At 37.3% G+C, this 15,597-nt stretch overlaps 1 protein-coding gene across 2 annotated transcripts in view; it reads left to right on the top strand.

The window, feature by feature from the left end:
• RANBP3L (RAN binding protein 3 like) overlaps positions 1 to 15,597 on the top strand; it is a 71,782-nt gene that overhangs the window by 31,502 nt on the left and 24,683 nt on the right. For both annotated transcript variants that reach the window (XM_020995926.2, XM_020995930.2), the window contains 7 exons: positions 226 to 297; positions 881 to 1,026; positions 3,332 to 3,435; positions 4,751 to 4,835; positions 6,674 to 6,776; positions 7,227 to 7,351; positions 8,574 to 8,694. In XM_020995926.2, the coding sequence (XP_020851585.1) occupies positions 226 to 297; positions 881 to 1,026; positions 3,332 to 3,435; positions 4,751 to 4,835; positions 6,674 to 6,776; positions 7,227 to 7,351; positions 8,574 to 8,694 (756 nt within the window). The remainder of the gene's footprint in view (positions 1 to 225; positions 298 to 880; positions 1,027 to 3,331; positions 3,436 to 4,750; positions 4,836 to 6,673; positions 6,777 to 7,226; positions 7,352 to 8,573; positions 8,695 to 15,597) is intronic.

A 15,597-nucleotide genomic window follows, 5' to 3' on the forward strand; every position in this document is an offset into this window, starting at 1 on the left:
AACCCCATTTGTCTCAGTTTCCTGATCTGTAAAATGAGCTGGAGAAGGAAATGGCAAAGCACCCCAATATCTTTACCAAGAAAACCCCAAATGAGAGTCAAACACAACTGAAAAAATAACTGAACAACACATGGTTAAAGGTTATATGTGTAATAGATTATATTTCTTTGGTTTTTTTTAAGTCATCAAAGAAATTTAAAAGTGCTTTAAATATTTATTTTACAGTTAAGAAAAATAATGTTTTTATGACCACAACTGCTTCACAATGGAATGTTGACATTGCCAGGACAGAAAAAGGTATGTAGTCACTTTGGTTTTATTATTTGGTTGGGGTTTAGATGTTTGTCAACATAGAAGAACTCTCTTGTGTCAGATATCTTTATTCCTGGAAGACTATAACTTGCAGTTTTAGAGAGTCATCTGGGGAACTGAAAGGGTACATGACTTTGCCTTGGTCACCCTGATAGTGTGGGTCAGAAGTGGGACGTTTAAGTTATGTACCCTACCTCCCCCCCAACCCTTTTTGTGTAGTCACCATTACAGCTTAATGTGCTTTGAAGGTTTTTATTGACTATACATATTTTAGTGAACCAGAGTCAAAGACAATTCTTGCTGATTCAGATCCTTCCCCTCTTGTCAGGTGTTAGACGAGTACAGTGTACTCGTCACGGAGTAAATTGCTAACCCATCATACTGGGGGTATTTTTTGTTTTGTTTTGTTTTGACTTCTAGATAGGATGAAGAAAGGAGTGAATCAGGATTAAATGTGGTTGTCTCAACCCTTTCTTTCCTGAAGAAATCTTGCCTTTTACTGGCCCCCAAATTGGTGGACACATTTTGTTTCAAAACTATACTTATCCTTCTGTTCTGTATTATTAAGGCCCTTGGGAGCGTAGTCAACGATGTCCCATTCTAAGACCTGCCATTTTGCAACCACCTCAATCTCAGAAATGTGTAGGAAGAAATGCATTTGAGCATGCCAAGGCCAAGGAATTTTACAAGACCAGTGAAAAATCAAAAAATGAGGTAAGAAAAATAGCCTCTGTGACATAATAAATGTATGTCAAGTGGAATTACATTGAATCACTACAGGGGTCTTTTTGTGGATATCTTAATTGTGTCCAAATAATGTTATCTGTTTCTATTGGAACTACATTAGCTAGTTTGTATGATAGGAAGGTTTAGTTTGTCCCTTCCCCACTTATTATCACCCAGGGAGAGCTTTGAATGGATGATGGAATGAAGTAAGGGAATATCAAAGCAAGGAGTTCCAGGGATGAAATGTCACAGCTGGGATGGGTTAAACCTTAGGAAAGTGGAGACAATATGCTCCTGGGAATGGGCTTTGGAAGATAATTCTACTTACCTTAAGTTTTGCCTTTGGGCTCTCTGAGCCCACATTGAATCTACAAGCATCTGTTACTTACTATGTCCCAGGTACTGTGCTAAGTTCTGGGATACAAAGAAAGGCAAAAGACAGTCTTAGTTTTTAAAAACTCACAGTCTAAAGGGAAAACAATATGGAAATAACTATGTACAAACAAAATATATACGGGAAAATTGCAAATAATCTCACAGGGAAATACTAGCATTCAAGTGAAGGCATCTTGTAAAAGATGAAATTTTAGCTGGGACTCGAAGCACTAAGAGGCAGAGGTGATAAGGGACAGCATTCTAAGCCTGGGGGAACGATGAGGGGAAATGCACAGCTGGGAGACAAGAGTGATCTGTGCTAGATCTCAGAATTCTAGAAATGTAATGAGGTGTAAATAAACTAAAAAGGTAGGAAAGGGCCCTATTGGAAGTTTGACTCTAGCCAAGAAGTCTATTTCCATTTAACTGTTGAGGATTGGTTTATTTCCCTCTCACACCTCATTGTAACAGTGCTATACATATAATAAGCACTTACTAATCGAGTTTTCATTCATTCAAGGAGAGCAACACTACGAAGGTGTTAGCACCAAAACAAAACAAGTCCGTTTTATTTACTCAATGAAAATTTAGTTAACTCGGTGTTAATCCTGGTTCTGACATAGTGCCAGCTTTGGACTGTGGGCAAATCACCTGATCCATCTGGACTTCAGGTTCTTTGAGAAATGAGGGAAGGAGGGGGTGGGTGGTGACTTACGGAGCCTTTCAGCTCAAATTTTAATGATAATATATAAATATATCTACATATGTATATTTACACATTAGGATTAACTAGTTAAAAGAGTAAAAAGGTTTCTAGTAAAGCTGAAGATGGGTTTCTGACCAATTTAGAGAAAGATAATGGTACTGCCAATGTTGTCGCTGTCGGGCAGGCAAGTCAACTTAGCCAAAGCAGGAAGGGAAGCTGAGGGAAATACAAGAGGCTGCACATGACACACTGGTTAAACCACCACCGCTACTAAAACAACCACCTCAGACCCCAATAAAGACAGCCCAGGACCTCCACCCAAGAGCTTTGGGATTAGACTTACCCCCCTGACTACCAGTTCTACCCCCAGCCCAGGTCCTGCACTCATCACTGAAGGGAGCAATCACTGTGGAGGACCTACCTTCCTCAACAACACAAACTTGTGACCAACTTCCATCAATGGATACGTAAAACCAAGAGCCCTGGGAGTGGAACACCCCCCAGACCACAGGTCCCACACCCACAGCCCTCATGCTGGGAAGCAATCTCAGGAAGATGTGGAGATGAAATCTACCCACACCTCCTAAGACTCAGAAAAGAAGCTCTAACCACCAGTCCTTGGCACCATCAGATAGTTCAACATGGAAAAACCAGTGCATTTTATCAGTAGAAATGACGCTAAAGAAGATACTTTACAATCTGCTTTGCACCCTTAAAACACGGGGCCTCTTTATCTCACACAGTTAAAGCCTCTTAAATGTGCTGTCACCCCCGTTAGATTGTAAGCTCTCTGAAAGCAAAAACTCTCTTGCTTGTCTATTTGTATCCTCAACACTTAGCAGTGTACTTTATACATAGTAAGTGCTTAATAAAAGCTTTTTTTTTCATGGATTCATTCATTCATGCTTTTTTTCAGTGAAATAATGGTGTTGGCCTTACAGTCTAGAGATGTGGCATCACTGATCCAGGCATAGGAATTGACTTCTGCTAACTAGTTTAAAAATTAAAAGTCAAAGAGGTTCCTTTAACTTTCAATCATTTCCCCAGCTAATTGACTAAGGTACATGAAAATTTTGGGTCACACTTAATCATAAAGCAGGCAAAAACTGACCAGTTAAAAGGTTTAAAAACAGTAAAATTCTTGTTAGTATCTATTTTCTGAGAAGCAGAGTTAACATAATCTTTTTTTATGATAGCATTTTTTTCTTTCAGCTTTCTGAAGAGAATCCTCATATGCAGAGTGAAAATTCAGCAAGTACTCACCCCTTACTCAAATCATGTACTAGCTCATACCTTTTAAGTCCTACCCCAATAAGGTGAGTTAATAAAGGGGGGAGAGCAATTTAAATAGTAATTTCTGGTGTTTTTGCTCTAATTTCCCTTATTTTTTTTAACTTTTCATGAAAAAAGAATTGAGATTACAAAGATAGATTGTTAAGATTACTATATTATATCTATGTGTATGCATGTGTATTTCACATGCTTCTGAAATGATTCTTGATGGACTTTGGACTTTGAGCTACCAAAAAAAATAATAACACCTTGATATATATTGGAGTGGATTATCCAGGTTATTGAACTCTCTTTTTCTTTCCTACTTCCTTGTTATTGCTTTACTTCCACAAGACTCTGACAAAGGAAAGAAGATGGGAAAGAAAGCAGAGTAGTTTTTATTTGTATTATCTGATGAAATGTTTGACGTCAAGGCAGAGCAAATCAAGCTAGATATTTCATTGAAGTATAGGTATGCTATGATAGGAGACCTAGATCTAGCTGTGTGATCAGGGGCAAGTCACTTAACGTCTCTGAGATTTCTCATTTATAAGATAGGATCATATTTTAATCACACATCTCACTGGTTATTAGAACCAAATGAGATATTATGTGTAAAGTGCTCTGCAAACCTTCAAGTGTTGTATAAACCTGAGCTATTATGAGTACCATTATTGTACTTATGTGACCATGGGCAAGTCACTGTGTTTCCTCATCTATAAAATGGGGATGATACTTGTGCTGTCTGCTTCATAATGTTGTTAAGAAAACCTTCTGCTATATGAATGTGGATTATTGCTAGTATCTACAGGTATGGTTTGAAGAGGCTGGGAATATCTTTCCTTCCCTTCACTCACCCCAACTCAAAAATTTCCATTGACCCAGGTGCTGAAATTCTACTTTCAGAAATGTAATCCTTTTAGCTCCCTATCTCTGCAAGTGGGTTTTTTTTTTTAATATTCCTCCTAGGGGTAAGATATTAGGCAAATTTTCTGTGGAGCATTATTGACTTATCAGAGCTCTTTGCTTTAGATTTAGGGAGACTTTGTAGGAAACAGTGCTGGCTTCCTGGGGGTGGAAATGGAGAAAGAGCTTAAATAGGGAAGAGAGACTAAAGAGGTGAGAGGCTTCAAAATATCTACAACAGTTTTGCTTTTTGTCACCTTTCCATTATCAGCTATCATCCAATATTAACTATAGTGTTTTGAATTTGTAACATAGATTGTTTTCAGTTTCAATTTATATTGTCATCCAGTCTTTTCATCTTTTAAAAAAATATATATATGTATATGTATATGGAATGGCTGATAATCATCACATTTTGAAAAATAATACTTTAAAAATTCTTTCTTTCCTCAGAAGTCAACTAAATGAAGACAGACATTCTTTACAAAGCCATAGTTCCAATTTCATTTTTGGAGAAAACATGAATGAGAGAGTTTTGGTAAGATTTCAATTATCAAAGAATTCAATTATCACTTATAAGAAAAAATTCATTTTAGTGCTTCTAATAGCAACATCATCAAAACAGTAGTTAAATTCTAATATACTTTTCTTCAGCTCTCTTTGATGAAATGATATGCTTTTTTCCCCTTTGAACAAAAGGAACCTCATGGGAAGCATGTTCTAGTTATTAGGATAATAGCTTGGAAACCTCAGAGGAAAGGAGCTGCATAATTACAGTATATTACATTTGTAATACTGTTATATAAGTGCTTTGGCATATGTTAATCAAGGCACAATTTTGGTGGGGGGAGGTAAATCTCAGCAGTACTAAAGACACTTAGATATGCTCAATTGGTAATAGAATTGTTATTTAGCATATTTCAATGGCACTGAACATCAGCAAACTGCTTTTTAATCATTTGTTAATGCATCCTCACAAAACAATGTTCTGTTGAAGTACAGCGATGAAAACCATTACAATTACCATTGAAATGTTAGGGGATAGAAAACATAGGTGCGGTACTTTTGAATGACTTACTCCTGGGGCATAAACTCAAAAAAATTGAATTAGTGATTGCTAGTTCAAATTTTATTAAGCACCCACTTGAACAAGGTACTGTGCTGGAATTCATGAAGCTCTGATAACTAAGTCAATGTTTAATCTATTAAGGTTTAAGATTTCAAATTAAATTTTACAAGCATTTATTAAACACCACCTATGTGCAAGACCTGACCTTAGCTGAGGGACTAGGGACAAGTCACTTAACCTGTTTAAGCCTTCAGCAACTTTCAAAAAATAAGTTGCAAGTTTCATATTGGGTAGGTGGAGGGACCTGGCAAAGGGATGGCAAACCACTCCATGTCTTTGCCAAGAAAACCCCATGGACAGTATTGGCAAGCTATCATCTATGGGATCATGAAGAGTTGGACATGACTGAATGACTGAACAACAACAAGAACAAGGTGGAGGGGCTCTTGGCACCTATGAAGCCACAGATCCTTGATATATTGAGTATAAGATACTGTGAAGCAACAAGGCAGATGTGGATACAACCACACAAGGAAAAGTAAAAACAAGTACAGAGGTATGAGGTTCAAGATACGAAGGAAATTTAAGTTAAAAAAAAAGATAGCTTTCACCTAGGCATGAACTCAGAGGAAGCTTCCTAGTTGGTCCTGGAAAGGAAGAGAGGAACTTTTAAAGATAGAAAAGGAGGAAAGAATCCATTCCTGGGATGAAGATCAAAAATATTGAAATGGGACAGAGGTTAAGTGATTGTTGATAACTTTAGAAAAAGTGGTTTCAGGGGAGAAGTTGGCAGTCACTGAAAGGAGTTGACAAGTGAGGAAGAGGGTAGGAAAGCAACACAAGAGTGTAGGTGAAGCTTGCAAAGATTTTGTTTGGTAAAGGGAGAAAAGATAAAGAATGGAATTTTAAGAGGGTGGCAGGGTCAAGTGGAGCAGTTTTTGTTTTATGAAAGATGGAGAAGTCCTGCACATATTTGTAGGTATTGAGGAAAGAGCAAGTAAATGAGAGGAGGTGGTAAATGAGAGAAATGAGGAATGGTTATAGGGGAGAGCTCCCAGAGGAGACTGTAGGAGATGGGATCAAGGGTACAAAATGTTTAATAAATGTTCACTAACCAGGAATGGTATTCATATAACTATTTCATTATCTGGTACTGATCAGGAAAAAGCTAATTTGATTAAAAAGAAATTGCTTCGCTCGTGCGTGCACACACACGTGTGTGTGTCTGTGTGTGTGTGTAAAAGAACAGAAACTTTTGAGTTAGTGTATATGAAGGACAGTATTAAAGAATGCATCTTGTTTTTCAGAGTCCACAAAAATTCACTGAGCTTCACCAAGAAAAGGATCCATACAATAAAGAAAAGCCATTCACTTCCTCTGTGTCTTTTCCTCTCCACTTTTCATGGACAAGTAAGGATTCCTCTTCTCTGCTTTTCTTCTTCTCTTCTCTCTACGTTTTGTCTGTGGTGAGATCACGTATGCATGAGTATTGTTAAGAATAGCTCATATTTTAGAGTGAAATTAGATATACTTAATGTACTGCTAATACATATATATGATTTAAAAGTATTTTAAAATAATGTACATATGCAAATAAATAAATAAAATTAATATTTAACCCTTTTGGATTGTTAAATGCCATATAATTTGAACTTCATTTGAATTGTCATATAAGATTTTATTTAGAAACTCAACTAGTCTTTGAGCTTAATTAGTAGCAGTAAGATTGTTTTGGAAACAGAAGGTTATTGATGGCCAAAACAATGCTTATGTTAATTTATATCAACAAAGAACATCTTCCAAGAATGGCAAATAACCACAGTGTGAAGATTGCTTAATTTCATTTTCTTTTGGGAATAGGCTCTTGTAAAAATACAACTCTGAAGGAATCAGCAGCTGCATTTTCCTCCAAGTCATCACCAAAATGTATACTGGAGAAAATTGAAGTTATAACAGGAGAGGAAGAAGAACATAATGTGTTAAAGGTGAGTTTGTCAACATTCCTATGACTGATAACCATCAGGAGGGTCATCTTTGAAGATGAAGGACAGTAATATCTTTCCTGGAAAAAGCTTGTAAATTAATATTAACTTTGAACTAGACTGAACCACTATTTTACTTGGATTTTTGCCTCTTATGTGAAAAGGACCTGTTCATAATTAGTTTCTGTTGAAAAAAGATACCCTAGTAGGCTATATTACAATAGGTCCTACCTCTCACATACTCAGTTGTATCAGTGATTTGATTGACCTAAGATTTAGGGCCAAAAAACAAAACAAAAAACCCAGTGGTAACTGTTTTTTATAATCAATGCTATAATTAAACAGTTCTGAAAGAAATATATCTATCTCACAATATTTATGAAATGCTGTATTGAAAAGATGACCTACATCCAAGATAAGGAATATAGGAATCAATAATAATATTATAACAATATTACAATAGTATTGATAATTATAGTAATTATTAATATAATAATAATATACATTTATGTAACCCTTACTATGTGCTAGGCACCGTGCTGAGCACTTTACAATTATTACCTCATTTGTTACTCACCACAACCTTGGAAGGTAGATGCCATTAATTATCCTAATTTTATAGATGAGGAAACTGAGACAAACAGAGTCTAAGTGACTTGTCAAAGGTTAAACATCGAGTAAATGCCTGAGATCTGACTCCTGGCACTTTCTTCACTGTTGGTTTTTGTTTTGTTTTGTTTTTTTACTTTGTCAAAGTTCTTTCAGCTAAGTGAGTTTGTTTGACATTTTGTCCAAATCAAAATTTCCCTTATGTTCATATACTGAGCCATGTAGAGTGCTTTAATTTGTATATTGTTTATGCAGATTTGCATGACAAGTTTAATGACTCTCAATCCAATGATAGGAAATAAAATTTAAAGCAATCATGCAAATGTTTTCAAACCCCAGAGTCTGCTTCTCTCAGGACTCCCTTCTTTCCCTTCTCTTCTTCCTTCTCCATGACCTTGTGACATTTAGTTCAAACAGTAGATTGGAGTGGTTGGGCTACTCTTAAGCTATATCATACGCTCATTATTATAGGACATCTTAAATTTCTTTTCTGATTGTCATAGATCCCCATCCTTCATAACATTGAGATCATCTGAAAATGGACCTACAGAAGATACTTGATTCAGAACAAATTTACCCATATAACAAGTTGTCTTTGTTTTTATTTTTCATTTAGATCAACTGCAAACTCTTTGTATTTAAAAAGACAACACAATCTTGGACTGAAAGGGGCAGAGGAACTTTGAGACTTAATGACACAGCAAATAATAACTCTGGGATGCTTCAGTCAAGGCTGAGTAAGGAAAACTAATTTTATTTGTTAACTAAATCATGTTTCTCTGGGTAAATAGGATTTCAGACATATACGACTCAGAAATAGAGGCTGATACATTTCTTAGGGATCCAAATTTTAATATATGTAGATCTCACTTTATGTGAGAAGTATTTCTGAAAGGTTTGCATGAATAGAATTTGTGTGAATAGTATATTTTAATAATAACAGCAATAATAGCTATCATTTATATAAGCACTTGAAGATTTACAGAGTGTTTTACAAATATTATTTCATTTGATTCCCACAGCAGCCCTGGGAGGTAGGTCTTATTATTATTATTATTATTCCCATTTTACAGGTGAGGAGACTGAAGCAAACAAGAGTCAAGTGACTTGCTCAGGTTTGCATAGCCAGGAAATGTCAGAAGCTGGATTTGACTTTAGTTCCTTCTGGCCCCAGACCCAGCACTCTAACTACTTTGCCACCTAGTTGACAAAATATTCCCTAATATATTAGAGAAATTTGTTATTTAGAGAGATCCCATTGTGAACCTCAGTTTTTATTAAAAAAAAATTTTTCCCCAACTCAATTTATCTTCAGTGCTAACGTTTGTTAACTGCTAACTATGTGTCTGGCATTGTACTTAGTGTCAGAGATACAAAGAGAAAATGAAACAGTCCGTGATCACAAGGAGTCTTCATTCTTTTATAGGAAATATGATGTGTATCTATTTAAGTACATACAAAATAAACACATGGTAATTTGGGATGGGAGGATACTAGTAGTTTTGGGGATCAGCAAAGGTTTTGTGTTGATGGCTGAACTTCACTTACGTTTTAAAGAAAACTATGGCTTCTATGAATTGGGGGCCAGGAGTCAGCAAGCTAGTGAAGGGGTGAGGAAAGCATTTCAGGTATATAATCTCTCCCTGCTCCAATCTATCCTCCAGATACTAAAGTGATTTTCCTAAAGCATTAGTCCCACCATGCCAACAAGCTCGAGAGAGCAAGCATGCGTGTATACACACACACACACACACACACACACACACACACACACACACACACACCTCCAATGGCTCCCTATTGCCTATAGGAATGCTTTGTTTGACATTCAAAGCCCTTTATAACCTAGCTCCTGCCTCCTCTGGCCAGTACTACCACCTTTCCAGTCTCCTTACACCTTGTTCCTCACTGCATATTCTTCTATCCAGTGACTCTGGCCTCCTGGTTGTTCCATGCACAAAGTGCTCCATCTCTCAGCTCTAAGCTTTCTGTCTGGCCATCTCCCATGCCTGGAGTGAAATCCCTCGTTCACCAAACCTATTGACCTTCCTAGCTTCCAATTAAGATACTTTGTTTTACTGGAAGCTTTCCCTAACCCCTCTTAATTCTAATGCCTTCCCTCTGTTAATTATATCTGTTCATCCAGTATATAACTTGCTGGTGGGTGGGTGTGTGTGTGTCTCTGCGTGTGTGTGTGTGTGTGTGTGTGTGTGTGTGTGTGTGTGTTTGCTGAGGTCTTCTCCCCCACACACATTAGAATATATGCTTCTTAAGAACAGGGATTTCCTTTACCTCTTTTTGCATCACTAGCGCTTGGCACAGTGCCTAGCACGTTAAAGGTGCTTAATAAATGTTGATTGATTGATGTAGGACAGTCAGTGCAAGGACACAGAGATGTCTTATATTAGGAATAGCAAAAAGGCCTGTTTAGCTGAATTGTAGAGTCTACGGAGGAAAATTACCCATGGCAAGCCTGGAAAGGTACTTCAGGGTCAGATTGTACTCAATAAATGTTTGATTGAAATGTAGATGTGTATGCTTACTTAAAGTTAGCTATGCCTGTAGCTCTCTACTGGGACTTCGTTGACACACACACAACACACACACACACACACACACACACACACACACACACACACACCCTTTCTTTAATGTTGAGAGGAAACTACAATTTTCAATCTTCACTCTCACTTTTGTAGAAGAAAAAAATTAATAGCATGCTCTGCGCTTCAAGCACAAATCTTTTTGTTATAATTAATATTTTTAACTATCATAATATTACTGCTTTAATAATATGACTATAGGGGCAGCTAGGTGGCACAGTGGATAGAGCACCGGCCCTGGATTCAGGAGGACCTGAGTTCAAATCTGACCTCAGACATATAACACTAACTAGCTGTGTGATGTTAGGCAAGTCACTTAACCCCAATGCCTAACCCAAAAAATAATAATAATATGACTATAGTTTTTATAATTTGATTATTTAAACATTTTTTATTAATTTAAATTCAATCATTGTCCTGCCGCAGAGAGAAATGTCACTCTAAACTGACAGAATCCTTTCCTACTTTCTGACATGTCTCTGAGACAGGGCATCTTGAAATAACATTTATAGGAATCTTGAACAAAGCACATTTCACAATATGACAAAACATGTTACACAGTTTAGGTCTAACATTCAACAGAACAATATTCACTTAATTTTTTCAGAAGTCCCAGGAGAATCTTCCTCATAAAATCACCAAATTATTCTTTGACCTTTTGCCTCAAGGGCTCATACCCCACCCCCAACCCCCATCTAACTAATAATAGGTTATCTGTAATAATCAAAGGTCCTTTCACTTCTGGTCAGGACTCCAACTCCTTTGTGAAATGAGGAAAAATATTGCCCTTCAGTTCAGCTTCAATCATTTTTGTCATGTCTGACTCTTCCTGACACCATTTGGGGTTTTCTTGGCAAAGATACTGGAGTTATTTGCCATTTCCTTCTCCAGCTCATTTTACAGCTGAGGAAACTGAGACAAATAGGGTGAAGTGATTTTCCCAGGGTCACACAGCTAGGAAGTGCCAGATTTGAACTCTGTTTTCCAGACTCCAGGCCCGGCACTGTATGCACTATGGTGCCACCTAGTTGCCCTAGTGCTGCCTTTAGGTGCGTCATTATTCTAATTCCTTTTGGTAAACTATTCAAGGATCTCTAGGCCTTGTCTCCATCTCATCACTGCCCTAATGACTTCAGGGAAGGAGTCCTTCCTGTAGCTGTTTTGGAAAGAAAGGAGTAGAGCATTGTTTCAGAACTGATGGTTAAAGAAAGATTGTTAAGGGTTTCTCTTTCAGATTAGTCCAAATGCTTCAGACTAGGATAATTTAAAAATGTTCCCTCAATATTTCTAAGGCATGTTGGCTGTGCTCACACACTTCTGGGTTTCTTTGCAGAGGGAGCATTGATAAGCAGCTGCCTAAAGCCACATTCACTGCCATCTTCCTCCATCAGTACTCTAGCTATTCGCTATTTTGGGCTTTCTTTTATTTGGGCACTAAATTTCAACTTGTGCCTGGCTTGGACCTGCCCAAGCAGAAGAAAGATGTCACTTCCCCTTTCTTATAAACTGCCACAGGGGACACAGAGCATTCTTTGCAAGTTTGCATTACTGTATCAACTTATCCCCAAAGAGAAATAGAATAAATTCATTGTCTTAAGGGGGTAGCTCAGGCACTGTAGAGCTAATTAAGAGTAACAAGATACTGAAACTAGTGTAGGGCAAATTTGTTTAGCCTTTGTCTCAATCACTTCTATAAAATGGAAACAATGACAATGAATGATAGGGCATTTTTATTTCTTCAAAAAACAGTAGGAGAGTTAGTGAGTACATTGATAGCTGTGGAATATTTAAAGGCATGGCTGCCACTTGATAGAGGCAGCAAGGCGGCACTGTGGATAGAGTGCCGGGCATGAAGTCAGAACGACTCATCTTCCTGAGTTCAAATCTGGCCTCAGACGCTCATTAGCTGCGTGACCCTGGGCAAGTCACTTAACCCTGTTTACCTCAGTTTTCTCACCTGTAAAATAAGCTGGAGAGGGAAATAGTGAACCACTCTAGTATCTTTGCCAAGAAAACCCCAAAAGGGGTCACAGAGAGTGGGACACAACTGAAGAACAACAGTAACAGTTGCCACATGATACTTAGTGTTCCTTACTTGACTGACTTGATGAACTTGTGATTTTTCCCTCTAGCTATTTCTGTCCTGTGTGATCTTGTCCTTTATTCTCTGAGAGGCATTCACCCAGTGTTCTAGAAGTTTTCCTCTAATTGCTTCAGTGTTTCTTTAGGGTCAGTTTAGCATTCATCCTGGGATTACCAAGGACCCTACGTTACCAACCTCCAGTATCTATGTCCTTACTAACACTGGTTCAAGTCATTATAGGTAATGTACTTTAGCCCATTACACAGCTTTCATTTGCCCTTTGGAATATTTTATAGTTTTTGTCTTCCTGACGCCCTGGTGATCCATGATTAGGAACAATGGGTCATCACCAGGAAAACATTGGTGTTAAAAAAGAAAATATGGACTCCTGTAGCAATCAGCAACTTAGAATTATTGAAAAGATGGCACAATTTCCCAAATGCAGTTCAGCTTAATTTCCTCTAGTTCTGGGCCCAGAACATTATCCATCTCTAGCTCTTGTCCACTACATATGGACCACCGGACTAGTTCAGTGGGCTGCCCATCCGGTCAGTTAGGCAAACAGTAAGCATATGTTAAGCATTTACTATGTGCCAAGCACTGGGGAAACAAAGAAAGACAAAAACATGGTCCTTGCCCTCAAGGAGCTTACATCCTAATAAAGGAGATCACATCCAGCTACATTTCACAATCTTGGCATTACACATTTTTCATGTGCTCTGATTTTTCTAGTGTTGTTAGTTGATTATTTAGAACAATGTCTTCAATAATTATAGATTTTTACCAAGGAGGCTTTGTGTAGCATATACTAGGGCTTCATTCAAATTCATACAACATCATCAGTAAATAGGAACATTTGGAGAACTTTGCCATCATGAAGATTCCCTCTTCTATCCTTTTTCACTCCAGTAAATACTTTAGATGAGCACTTACCTCCCTTTTTCGTGACTCATTTTGATATTGGTACAGAGCAATTAGATGCCCAAAGTCATCTGAGGTTCATTGTGTGATATGTGCTACATTAAGACTGGCTATATTTTTTTCTGAGTCACGCTTTCTTGAAATTAACCAAGAATAGATACACTGGAATCATATGTTCTCTATAGCTCTCAGTCAGTTTTGACTATGAAGACATGGTCTGCTGTAGAAAATTGGTTAAAACCTTCTTGTTCCTTTTCCCTATCTAGCAGGTATACTCTGTATTTCCACAGATCATTCTCACAAAGATTCTTACAGATATAAGAAAGATATCTGCCAATTCTGCTCTCTTCTTAGTCACTTTTTTGGGGGCGGAGGGTGTAAATGCTGTTCGTAATTTTTCCCATTCTTTTAGAATCATCCCCTCTTTAAGATATCTTGAAAATTGGTCACTAATGCCTTTAGAATAATGTCTCCAGCATGGACTCTTTCTGCATAATTTTGTAAAGTTTAGCTCCTCTTCCCCATCTTTCTATATTTAAATGCCACTGACACCTCCTAACAGTGCAGAAAAGATACTCTGTTGGTAGTGGCCAAACACGGTGGTTCCATTATTGTCATAGTGGTTTGCTAAAAGGATAATTTTTAAACTGTCAATTTACCTGTTAATGTATCATTCTATTTGTTCCCTATTAGTTATCTACTTGTAGTTTCAGCCTCAAATGCCTTTCAGACAATCTGGTTTAACTGCATCTTCAAATTTTCTTGTTGGCTCATTTTTCCCCTCAAATGCTTTTCACTATTCTATGAGGGGATAACTCTTATAATCATGTTTTGTCTTCCTCTATAATGTTTGGCAAATTAATTTATATTCCGATGTTTCTCTGCTTACCAAGCAGATTAAATGTTTGCTGTCTGAGCTGGTTTCTGCGTTCTTTTGGCCTCTTCTTAGTGTTAACTGTTTTGCTTCAGTTAAACATCTCTATGAAATGATTATAGAGTCAGATTCTTTTGTTCATCTCCCATTTTTTGCATACAATATCAACTTCTCATCTAATTTCATATTAATTTTGACAATTTCTCTAGTTGATTATTTTGCTATATGTAGAATACTGATTCTGAAATGACTTCTATAGTGGTAAGAAATAATTTCCTTCTTGTTGGCTATTTTTATTTTTGTGATATTGTTTGGCATTGATGATGGCATTTAAGCTGAAAATACTTTTGTTATGGCCTTTTTGCTTATACCCACTAAAAGCATTACAAAATGGATGACAAAATAGCCTTTGAAGTAATAGTTGTTGATGCATCTGGGCACATAATAGGCATGACAGTGTTACCAAGTCCTTTATTTTCCTATTTGAGAAGAGCCTATAAGATGTTTTATTTAACTGCACATTTTTTATTATTAGACTCTAGGGCTATTCAAATTATAATGCAGACAGAGCTAGGCCTACAGTTGTTAGATAGCACTATTAATTTCTCTTGCTGCTTAAAGAACAAGAATTCATTGATGTCAGTTAGGTGTGTTTATCATGGTAGTGCAAAATCTGACCCCTGGGGGCTTGTGACAAAGCGGAGTGTGGGTGGGCAGAATGGGACATGGGCAAAATTAGCAGTTTGTCTGAATGATTGATTTGGTGCTGAGATTTACAGGTGTTGTGTCAGAGGGTGAGAGCGTATATAACAGCGTGACTGCAAATACATTCATGTGAGGCATGGAAGGTCCCTTCTAGCTTTAAATCTATGATCCTATGAAGTTGTAAATAAAATTGAGAATCAGGGTATGGCTGCTGTGAAACTCGGTGGTTCAGAGTAGGTGACTTTCACTTGAATTCTTCGGAGTATTGAATGAATGGTATTTAGATTGGCAAAAGCAAGCACAGTCTATTGGTACTTTGATCCTTGAAACCAGGGGTGGGGAACCCATGGCCTTCTAGGTCCTTGGGTGCAGCCTTTTGAGTGAGTCCAAGTTTTACAGAACAAATCCTTATATTAAAGGGATTTGTTCTGTGAAGTTTGGATTATGTCAAAGG

This window comes from Phascolarctos cinereus, unplaced genomic scaffold (assembly GCF_003287225.1).
Source record: "Phascolarctos cinereus isolate Bilbo 61053 unplaced genomic scaffold, phaCin_HiC Scaffold_4;HRSCAF=312, whole genome shotgun sequence".
NCBI lineage: Eukaryota > Metazoa > Chordata > Mammalia > Diprotodontia > Phascolarctidae > Phascolarctos > Phascolarctos cinereus.